At 45.7% G+C, this 12072-nt stretch overlaps 1 protein-coding gene across 6 annotated transcripts in view; it reads left to right on the top strand.

Moving 5' to 3' along the window:
* The window catches only part of tacc1 (transforming, acidic coiled-coil containing protein 1), a 219412-nt gene that overhangs the window by 149746 nt on the left and 57594 nt on the right, over window positions 1-12072 (top strand). For 4 of the 6 annotated variants that reach the window (XM_063056905.1, XM_063056904.1, XM_063056903.1 and 1 more), the window contains one exon: window positions 4884-4919. The exons of the other annotated variants lie outside the window; for them this stretch is intronic. In XM_063056905.1, coding sequence (XP_062912975.1) covers window positions 4884-4919 — 36 coding nt within the window. The remainder of the gene's footprint in view (window positions 1-4883; window positions 4920-12072) is intronic. 6 annotated transcript variants of the gene reach the window in all.

Genomic DNA, 12072 nt, shown 5'->3' on the forward strand with positions numbered 1-12072 from the left:
TTTCAGCTTTCTGCCGAACTCCCTCTATTGCCTCAGTAGGACCTTCTCCCTATTCCCACCTAAGTCATTGGTACCAATGTATACCACGACTTCCAGCTATTCGCCCTCCCCCTTTAGAATGCCGTGAACCCAATACAGGATATCCCTTTACCTGGAACCCTGGAGGCATCATTCCATCCGGGTGTCTCTTTCACATCCACAGAATCTGCTTTCTGCTCCTCTGTGGAATCCTGTATCACTACTACACTCCTCTTCTCCCCAGTTCCCTTCTGAGCCACAGAGACAGAATTAGTGCCAGAGAATGGGTCACAGCAGCTTCCCCCCAGTATTTCATCCCCCGCACCCCCCCCCCACAATCAGTATCCAAAGTGGTACTGTATACTTATTAGTGAGGGGAAGGAGCACTAGACAGCTATTCCCTTTCACTCTCTTGACAGTCACCCAGGCACCTGCCCCCAGCAGCTACCTCACTGTACCTTCCATCTATCACCTCCTCATTCTCCCGTGATCGGCCATGGTCTTAATTGAGGCTTCAGCCCAAATAGTCGACAATTCCTTTCATCCACAGATTCTGCTCGATCAGCTGAGTTCCTCCAGCAGATTGTTTGACGGCCCAGATTCCAGCATCTGCATTCTTTTGTGTCTCTGTGATCTTATTAAATGCCGGAGCAGGCCTGAAGGGCTGAGTTCGTTCTCCTGCTCCTGGTCTGTGAGTTTTGTATATTTGCAGAAACTATCCAGCTGGCAGCCCTAGATTCCAGGAGTTAGATTACTGAAATAGCAACCCAGAAAACTGAGCCTGTGACCTGAGAGACCTGTTCAAATCCCAAATCGGCAATTAAAGCAAGTTAAATTCCCTTCATTAAGAGATTCACAATTAGTTCTGACAACAAAAGGCTGGATTACCATGAAAACCCATCTGGATACTGGTACGAGATGTGACCTCTAACCTACAGAAATGTCACTCGTCCAAGGGCAAATAGGGATGGTCAATAAATGCTAGCACATCTGGGAAGCTGTGACATCAAAATGCTTTTATAACTAGGAACCCGGAGCTACTACTCTCTTGTGTGTGTGGTAGATGTTATCCTGAGGTTTAAATGCTGACGTTCCCATCAGATCAGCCATGGTCTTAATCAAGTTTGAGGATTCTGAGGCAGGGTCTAGGCCCAAATCCTCAACAGTTCCTTCCCAAAGGGAATGTAAAGTGTGGGGTTCCGTTCTTCCCAAACACAAGAGGGGCGATGATCCTCTGTAGGCCCGTATAACCCCACTGGATCACTACACAGGGGGTGACAGGTGTACCCCGAAAACTGGAGCTTAGGGTCAAATTGCAAATTTTACGGAAAGGGCAATGCGACTTCTCAGTGGAATGCTCGAGCTCCACACACCCTCTGTGAAGGAGAATGGCATGGAAGCTCAGCCAGACTGGACATTCGCTCTCGACTCCCGGAAACCCCTTTGTTGGCCAGTGTTGGGTTGAGGAGTTTAGAAGTCCATTCAAGGGGTTGACCCAGAGTTGTTCTCTGCACCACTCTGCGATGGGGGAGTCACTAGATCAGTCCTCACCCATTGCGTGGAAGTTTTGTGCTCCCAGCCTTGTCTGTCTTCCAGATGGGGATTAGAGTCAAGCCTACCTCCCACCCTGGGACAAGGGACAGATGGGAGATGTCAGTAGTGGTTTCATTTAGTCATCCGGGATGAAGTGGGTGTGTGAAGGATTTTTAAAGAAAATTTGAAAAAAATTAGGACCGGCTTCTGCCTCATCCATTTGTTCCTTGAGTCTTAGTCTCTCTCTCTCCCTCTCTCTCTTCCCCCTCCCCCTCCCTCCCCTCTCCCCTCTCCCCTCTCCCCTCTCCCCTCTCCCCTCTCCCCTCTCCCTTCTCCCCTCTCTCCCTCTCTCCCCCTCCCTCCCTCCCTCCACCCCCCTCTCTCTCCCCCCCCCGTAAGAACATAAGAAATTGAAGTATGAGGAAGCCCTCTTCTCTGAGCTTAAGGTTGGTCATCAGCCTTGCTGACACCTTCCTGCACGAACCCCGTATCCCTTGATTCATAGAGACAGGCATCATGGAAACAGGTCCTTCAGCCCAGCTTAGCTATACCAACAAAGATTTCCCTTGGAGCTCGTCCTATTTGCCTGAGTTTGGCTCATATCACTTTGCTATCCACATTCCCTTAACATCTTAATATCCATTCTTCTCCCCTTTGGTAACTGAGCCTCCACAGACATCTAAACATTCACTAACCTCAAGTGAAGATATTTCTTTTCATCTCTGACCTTAAATGGTTGGCCTGTATTTTTGAGACTGTAACTGGTTATAGACATCCCGGCCAATAGAAATTCCATCCCTTCATCAACAAACCCTTGGAGAATTTAGTGTGTTACAAAGAATTCGTCACTCGTCCTTCTAAATGATGGGAGAACAGGCCCATTCTGGCCATTCTCTCCCTCTAGACATTCCTCATCATCACAAACTCAATCTGGTGAACCTTTCCTCTCCTCCTCTACTGCAATCCAAACAGATCAGGACTGCATTCAGTTCTCCAAACACAATCTTACTAGGACCACATTAAGTGACTTTATTCTCGTTCTCAAACCCCCTTGCAGTGAATGACAAAATACTATTAATTTACTAATTATTTTGATGGCCAAGAGTTTGGTGCAAAGTTCATTGAGTTCACTTGGTCTACCACTCCCAACCCAGGAGTTCCAGAGCTAGATATGGCCAGAGTCCATCAGGTCCACTCACCAGCTCATTTGGCTGAATCTAGATGACTGAATGCTGGGACCTGCCTGTCAGCGAAAAGCTGGGTGTTTCCCCTCCCAAAAGCATGGTACAGTGCGGCTTGTTTGAAGGCGGCTGGCTTGGCTATTGGTAATGTCACCAATCCAACCATCTACCCAGAAGCTAAGACATTTGCCAGCTGTCATTCCCAAATCAGTTGGTGCTCCCATTTCCCGCTCAGGCCACGGCAAGGTAAAGTCCCACCATGGAAGTATCAGGGCTCAAATGATATTTTACTCTGAGAGGAGATGCTGATAATATGGCCACACCTCCAATAGAGGAAGAGAAGCAAAGGTTCACCAGATTGATTCCCGGGATGGTGCAAGTGTCCTACAGGGACAGATGAAGCAGATAGACCTGTGCCCTCTGAAATTTAGGAGATCTCTTTTAAAATCACATACTTTTCTCATGGGGTGGTATTTTTATCCCCTGAAGTTAGATGGTTTGCAGGCTTGGAAGTTAATATACGTTTTGGTTTATTATTGACACATGTACCAGGACCCTAGTGAAAAGCTTGTCGTGCCTACTGTCCATACGGATCAAATGATTACGTGCAGTGAGGTAGAACAAGGTAAAACAATAACAGAATGTGGAATAATCAGGCATAGAAACCCACCCCTGCCACCTGCCTATTTAACATGGGCCAAGAAACCCAACTAAGCATTGGAGGTAGGCTAGTCATTTAAGTACTTCTCTGAAACTGCTTTTTAATTGTCCTGTACAAACTCAAGAATACCAATGGATTGGGCAAGAGTTATGTACGCGGCAGAAGGGGAGTGTTCCCCACAGTCCTATCAGATTGGACAGTGATCCCTTTACTCCCTCTCTCATCGCCTACCCTGTCCGCCAACCTCCAGCCCAGCAGTCGCTGAAACACAAGGGAACATGCTGCCCCTCACCATATTCAGGCATCTTCTCTGGCACCGTAATCTCCATTCCTCCCCACCACCTCAGTAGCCCAGCCTGTTCCTGATGCGGCTCTGCTCCCACCACCATGTCCTGGTAGACTCCTGCCCTCTCTCTCTCTCTCTCTCTCTCTGCCTGCCTCTTCCTGCCACTCTGATCAGTGTGGAGAAGGAGGGGGTGGTGGCCAACCACAGTGCGGAGGTTGAAGCCAGCACAGACGCAGATGTTTGAACTCTTAACGGGGACTACAGATGAATCTTAGAGCCTCGGCTCTTAGTCTTTTCCCAGGCAAGGGATGGAGGCAAGGAGGGCAGATGCAGAAAGGGCATTGTTGGATAGCTGGCAGAGAGGACAGCTGCAGTAAAAAGGTGCCAGTCGTACAGAGTGGACCCTGCTATGGTTGGACTGAGATAAGGACGACATGGGAGCTTAGTAGTTAGAGTAACACTGTTATAGTGCCAGTAAATGGGATTCAGTTCCTACTGCTGTCTGCGAGGACCTCGTATGTTTTTCCCGTCACTGCGTGGATTTCTTATGGGTACTCTTGATTTCCTCCCACATTCCAAAGACGAATAGGCTCATTTGGCCAGAACGGCCTGTTACTATACCTACTCTCTAAATAAAATCCGTCTCAGAGTCTGGGGAACAGTGTAGTCCTCCCAACCCCAGCCTCCCAGTAGTGCAAAGAGGTACAAGGAGCTCACAGGAAGCATTGACCTCAAAGGAGCTGTGAGCAGGACATGTCCTGAGGTGAGTCTAGTCTACCACCCACCACTAGTCATGGAGTTAAAGGAGCGGGTTTCCATGGTTGCAGATGTTTGGGGATTTATCTTTGATCAGGACAGTACTACGTTCGGATTTCTGTCTTTTGACCTGCACTGACAGGCATGTTAATGATTAAAGTGGCAGATTTAGAGAGCAAAGTTTAGACAACGCATTGAAGCACCAGAGAGATGGGCATTGCCACACTGGCACGTGGTAGCTCCCAACTCCTTCGTACCAAATCAGTGCAAAAGCCATTTACTACAACCCTCCGCTGCTGATTCCCGAGATTAATAATTGTTTTGCACTTACTAGTTTTGTGTGTGTGACCTTTATTTTCTCCCTTTGTCTCTGTGGACCCTTTGACTCTCTGTCCATATGTCTGTCTTTCTGTCTCTCTCTTGTGTTCTCCGTTTGTGTGTGCACCAGGACCATTGAACAAATGAGGTTTCTCTGTTTTCTGATGTAAGTACTCGGATCTGCTTTGCACGATAAGTGTCTGCTCCTTTCTCCGTGCTAGTTCATTGCATGCTCTGTACAGTTCCTTGGTTACCGTGTGTTTAATGGCAATGGCGGTAAAACTGCAGTGCCCCCTAAGCATTAGTAAACACAAACACGGACGGTGCGGTTGCTAAGTGAATTTTCCGTGGTTTTCTGTCTTACTATTTGCACGGAGAAGCGGGGAGCTGGGTGACTGTAAAGGGGAATGGTGGACTGCCAGGCCTCTTCCCTTGTAAGGGTGCCTCCATACTTAGCAATGTAGCCAGAAGGCAGGCTGTGAACAGGAATGGGTCTGAGAGTAGATATTCCACAGCAAATGACTGATTTCTCATCTACAAGGCACAGACCAGGAGTATATTGGATTGCTAGATGATTGGAGAACTAACATCACTCAAGACACACAGTACCATCCTGTGCAAAACAGCCCACTTGATCAGGACCCACTCATTACCATAAGCATTCATTCCCCACAGTACATAGTGTGTATCATTTACATGGCTAGCACCAACCAATGGCCTCTTCCATCTTGTAAGTCAAGGGTTAGAAGGTGCAGGGAAATGCCACCAACTGTAGCTTCCTTTCCAGGTTACACACCATGCTGACTTGAAAATATGTTGCTCACCTTTCATCATTTCATCACTGGCTTTGAATCCTGGAGTCCCCCTCCATCTGCACTGTGGGAGTATCTTCTCCACTTGGAATGCAGTGCTTCAAGATGGTTGTTCACACCACCTTCTCAAGGGCTGTTAGAGATGGGCAGTAAATATCAGCAATGCCCCTGATACCCATCTCCCGGGAGATGAACACTAGCAAAGGACAAACTGATGTTGATGCCGTGGAGGGTCACTAAGAGTTCTTTTGGTTGTTTTTGTCTATTGCCTTGATGAGAAGCTGGTCTAGTCAGTGTTGAGGGTTTGCTATTGTGGTCTGGCTAACAAGATGGCTGGGTTGCTAGAGGTGGATAACCATGCATCCTTCAATAAAAGTGTTCATTCCTGACCACAAAGTGTATCAAAGTCCCAAACAAGGGCTGGTATCCATATCTCCATAGTATGCATGAGGCAGAGATAGAGCATGACAGTACAGAAGCAGGCCTTTTGGCCCATGTGATCTATGCCAGCCTGGTTTTCTGTCCGGTCACACCTGCCTGCACCTGGACAATTGTCCTCTATACTTTTCCTATCCATGCATGTATCCAAACTTCTCTCAAGTGTTACAGTTGAACCTGCATCTACCACCTCCACCGCCAGCTCATATCCATCCTCGCACCACCCTCTTGAGTGAGGAAAATTCCTCTCAGATATCCCTTAAATGATTCACCTTTCACCCTAAACCCATGACCTCTAGTTCTAGTCTCACACAGTCAGGGGGGGAAAGGCCTGCACACATTCACTCTATCTATTACTCATATAATTTTCATTAAATCACTCCTTATTCTTCTACACTCCAGGGAATAAAGTCCTAATGTCAATCTGACCCTGCAACTGGCATCCTCAAGTCCTGGTAGCATCTGTGTAAATTTTCTGTGCACCCTTTCAAATTTATTCATATCTTTTCTGTAGGTAGATGACTAGAACTGCATGCAATTCTCTAAATTTAGTCTCAACAAGATATTATATAACTTCAACCTAACATCCCGACTCCTGTACTCAATGCCCTATTTTATGAAGATGAATATGCTAAATGCTCTTTTTATGACGCTATCTATCACTTTCAAGGAACTATGGATCTGTATTCCCAGGAACCTCTGTTCTACTGCACTCCTCAGTGCACTACCGTTCACTGTGCAAGTTCTACCCTGGTTTATCCTCCCAAAGTGCAACACCTCATACTTGTCTGCATTAAGTTCCATCTGCCATTTTTCAGCCCATTTATCAGCTGGTGCAGGTCCCTCTGCCGGCTTCGATAGCCTCCCTCATTCATATGCATGACAAACAATAACAGACCCAGCACCGATCCCTGCAGCACGCCACTAGTTTCAAGCCTCCAGTCAGAGAGACAACCATCTACTACCACTCTCTGGGTTCTCCCATTAAGCCAGGGTTAAATCCAATTAACTAGCTCATCCTGAATGCCAAGCAGCCTCCCATGCCAACATTGAATCCAATCCAGTTAGCAATCCAGCTGGTATTGTGAGATTCTGGAGATAAGTGAGATTTGAGGGACTCTGTGAGCTGCTGGGGCTGATTTAATCTCTGTGGAACCCCTGGGAGTCAGTAACACTTGGGTGGTGAGATTGTGGTAGTTAGCAAAGACTCGGTGAATCATTGCTCTCAAAGACCTAGGTATATTAATGGGGCAAAGAATGGCTGGTGATCGCATCAACTTTTAAAACCAAAAATTGGCAGAAATCTGTGTAAAGACAGTGTACAGAAGTGTGGTCATTCTACAAGGCAACCGGTTTTAAAGAACCTGTTTTTTTTTGCAAAACTCCGGGGGCACTGCAGGTTTTGTTTCTTCAGAAGAATAAAACATATTCTGTGAAGTGCATTGCTGAGTTTGAAGTCCTCTTCACACAAGGTATAAAATAAAACTCAAAGCACAAACTCGAGGAAATTCACAGTTAAGATACGCAGTTAATTGCAGAGATTTCCCACAGTGGAAGTTATGTGAGGGGAGGATGTGTGCCTCTGGGGGTGCCGGCCGCCATTGGTACTCACCTCCTGCTATCTCACGTCCACTGGTGCCAATGAACAATGGGATGGAAACAGTGGCAGGTCCTCTCCCACATGCTTCCTGCAGGCACCAGGCCAGTCTCTCTGCAAAAGTGATTACTCTTGGAGGAGCTTTGTTAAATATTTTATGCCTTCCAAACCATTTATTGCTTTTTTTTTATTTTAAAGAAGTACCAGTTATTTAATAATACCCCCAAAATGCTGCTGTAATGTTCACCATTAATCCTTGTCAAAGAGACCATCCCTCTGCTGACTGATTCAAACTAGTAAAATACAAGAACATATCCCCATCATGCCTTTCCTGCATGGTTAGTCACAGGGTAATAAATTGCACAGCAATAAATTACATTATCATTAGATTAAATTCATGAGATGAAATCTGATTCCACAGAAATTGGGTCAGTCAAATCAGGTCAGCGAGAAATAGATCCTGCATCATTTGCTTGTAACTATTTTCTTCTCTGTGTTAGGAGACAGGAAAGAGACTGATCTGTTCTGTTAAGAGAAGGGATTTTGACTTTTTCCCTTCCTATCGTGAAGTTTGAACAACATAGTTGGGTACCAGATCTACTGTGATCTCATTGAACAACAGCTGGTGTTCAAAGGGCTGAAATGCCGTCTGCTTTCCCCAGATTCCTGTTTCTCCTTTAGGAAGATGAGTTTCATCAAAGTAATTCAGCAGTGACATCTCCACACAACTCCCCAGGTTCACCACTCCATCTCCACGTCATGAGGGACCAGGAGAGGAATCGCAGTGGTTTGGGACCTAGAGTGTGCATTGGGAACTGTTCTTGTTTACAGAAGCTTTCCCCAAAACATGGTGTCATAAGACACAGATGCAACATTAGGCTATTCAGCCCATCGAGTCTTCTCCATCATTCCATCATGGCTGATTTATTATCCCTCTCAACCCCATTCTGTTGCCTTCTCCCCATATCCTGCGGCACCATTGCAAGTCAAGTAGCTCAAAACCTCCACTTTGAAGATACACAATGACTTGGCTTCCATGCTGTCTGTAACAATGAATTCCACAGATCTACCATCCTCTGGCTAAAGAAATTCCTCCTCAACTCTGTTCACAAGGGACGTTCGTGTATGTTGAGGTCGTGCTTTCTGGTCCTAGGTTCCCCCCTTCTCCACGTCCACTGCATCTAGGCTTTTCAATATTCTATAGGCTTCAATGAGATCCCCCCCCCTCATTTTTCTAAACTCCAGCGCATACAGGCCCTTAGCTATCAAATGCTCTTCATATGTTGATCCTTTTTATTCCTGGGATCATTCTTGTGAACCTCCTCTGGATCCTCTCAATGCTAGCATATCCTTTCCTAGATAAAGGGCCCAAAACTCCTCATGGTACTCCAAGTGTAGAATGACCAGTGCCTTATAAAGTCTCCGCATTACATCTTTGCTTTAATATTCTAGTCCTCTCAAAATGTAAGCTAACATTCCATTTGCCTTCCTTACACAGACTCAAACCTGCATGTAAACCTTTAGAGAATCTTACATGAGGACTCCCAAGCCCCTTTGCAGCTCTGATTTCTAATTGGCTGCCTTTATTCCTTCTACCAAAGTGCATGATCATAAACTTCCCTACACTTTATTCCATCTGCCACTTCTTTGCCTGTTCTCCCAACCTGTCTAAATCCTTCTGCTTCCTCAGCGCTGCCTGCCCTCCCACCTGTCTTTGTGTCGATGCAAACTTGGCCACAAAACCACCAATTCTGTCATCCAAATCATTGACATTTAACGTGAAAAGAAGCAGTACTAACACAGACCCCTGCAGAATACCACCAGTCACCGACAGACAACCAGTGAAGGCCTGTTTTATTCCCACTCTTGCCTCCTGCCAGTCAGCCAACCTTCTATCCATGCTAGTATCTCTCTAAGTACCACAGGCTCTTGTTTAACAGCATTATGCGTGCCACCTTGTCAAAGGCCTTCTGAATATCCAAATAAACATCATCCATTGGTAGTGTAATGCCAATTGGTAGAATAACCAATGGTTGGAGTGTTTGGGGATCAGTCGTGACCTGCTTCTAGAAGTCATTGTCAAGCAGGTTAATTGAGTTATTGATTTGTAGAGAAGATGCATGCAATGTGTCCTCTCCAAACAACGTTATCAGAAGTAAGATCCTTAGAAGACATTGAGAAGTTAATCGGACTTGAAACAGTTATGAACACATCGGCAGATTCATTTGTCCTAGACTGTTGAAAGAGAATTGTGGTTGTTCTAAGGGAATTTGTGGGCTTGGGGTTACATCAGAGGTATGGAAACAGGTTCATGCAGTATTTGTGGTTAAGAAGGATGTCCAAGCATACACAGAAAACTACTGGTCAGTTAGTTTTCTGATTAAGATAATGCAGTAGAATTGGTTATGAGGAGGAGGCCTGGGGATTGTGCATGCAGGAACCTAATAACAACAGTCAAGAATAATTCAAAAGGGGAAGGCTTTCCCAGTCTAACCTCCCTAGGTGTGGTACAGAGATGGAGCTGCTTCCTCATAGCTCCAAGGCCATAGGTTCGATCCTGGTCAATGCTGCTGTCTATGTGGAGTTTGCATGTTTTCTCTGATTTCCACACACCTCCCAAAGCCATTTGGTGGGTTGGTTATTTGGCCCCTGTAAATTACTCTTGTTTAGGAGACTATTAAAATCCGGGGGACCATCTCAAGCAATAAAAAATGAGGAAATGGGATGAGATTACTCCATCTTGATGGACAGAATGTCCTCTTTCTATACACAACCAAAGATGGCAAAATATGAAATCTCTGAAGAAGTGGTCACCTGAGATCACGACCCTCTGTGGATGTGAAATTTTTCCGTCGTGTTTACAATTCTCCAAGACATTTTTTTTCCTCGGCCGGGCTAGACTGCATCCCCTGATGTTAATAAGCTTACACTGACAGCAGGATTCTGACGTCAGCATTCACTCCCAAACTTCTCTGGCTCTCTCCCCGTCCCTCCTCCAGGAATTTGACTTTTAACGACCAAGCCCGCTTTCAGTAAAGCCTCGGAAGGTGAGGTTCCATGTCCTAAAGGCTTTTGGTAAAGTTTGTCGAAGTATTCTTAAAATAACAAGAATATCCCATAAACCCAGGGGAAGGACGGTGACTTGGTGAAAAGCTTAGTAATAAAAGGACTGAATGGATCGCTTTACAAGCAGCCAGTGTGAAGTTACGGAATATAGAACATAGGTCAGTACAGCACATGAAAAGGCCCTTCGGCCCACAGTGTCTGTGCTGAATATGGCACCAATTTATACTAAATCCCTTCTGCCTACACATGATCCACATCCCTGCATATTCAGGAGCCTATCTATTAGCCCCTTCAATGCTTCCACCACTATCCATGTCAGTCTCTTCCAAGCAACCACCACTCTCCATGTAAAAAAGAGATGTAGCTCTGTATATCTCGCTTAATCTTGTATCAGGTCTTCTATCAGATCTCTTCTCAGTCTCCAGTGATGCAGAGAAAACATCCCAAGTTAGTCCAACCTCTCCTTGTAGCTCATACCCTTTAACTCAGGCAGTGTCCTGGTAAGCCTCTTCTGAACCCAATCCAAAATCTCCACCTCCTTCCTGTATGGGGGTGACCAGAATTTCACACAATACTAACCAAAAATTGATATGACTGCAACAGGACTTCCTTACTCTTGTAAAAGAGTGCCCTGACCAATGAAGGGAGAATACCATTTGCTTTCTTTACTCCCCTATCTACTTGTGTGACCACTTCCAGGAAGCTATGGACCCCAATGCTATTAAGAGTGTATACTTTCCCTTACATTTGACTTCCCAAAGTGCAACACCTCGTTCTTGACTGGATTAAACTGCATCTGCCATTTGATAGGTCGAATGAATTCCTTCTTTGACACCACATTACAGAAGTTATTTCCAAGTCTGTGCATTTCCTCAGAGCACGTTGCTAGGATCACTGATGTCCGTTACCAAGTAAGTGGCCTTAATTTAGAAGGTTAGTGGACAGTGGTGAAGTTGATGGATGATTGAAAGCTAGCTGAACCAGTGAGAGGTAGTCCAGGGATGGCTGAGTGGGATGGACAAGTTTCACAAACACAGAGTGGTCAGGAATAATAAGTGAAGGTTTAAAGCTGACTGGTGCTGAAGAACATTTAATAAAACCAATAGGAAGTTCAGCTGTGATGGTGGGAGTAGTATAATATATGGGAGAAGGTGGAGATTGGGTAGTGTGCTGCTCCAGGGGGGATCTGCCTTGACTACTGTCCCATCCTGTTGCCTCCTTCAAGTGGAACTGCATGGGTGGAGCATTGTTTCAAGGTCATGTCATTAAGACCAGATGTCAGGAAGTTCTTCATGTATGAAGCAATCACTGTGCAGAATTATCTTCCTGGTAGAGCCAGAGATGCAGAAACTGCGGAAGCAATCGTTTGTTACAATAGGTTGATGTTCCGATGAAGAATTTTGAAT

The sequence above is a fragment of the Mobula hypostoma genome, chromosome 8 (genome assembly GCF_963921235.1).
Source record: "Mobula hypostoma chromosome 8, sMobHyp1.1, whole genome shotgun sequence".
NCBI classification, from domain to species: Eukaryota; Metazoa; Chordata; class Chondrichthyes; order Myliobatiformes; family Myliobatidae; genus Mobula; species Mobula hypostoma.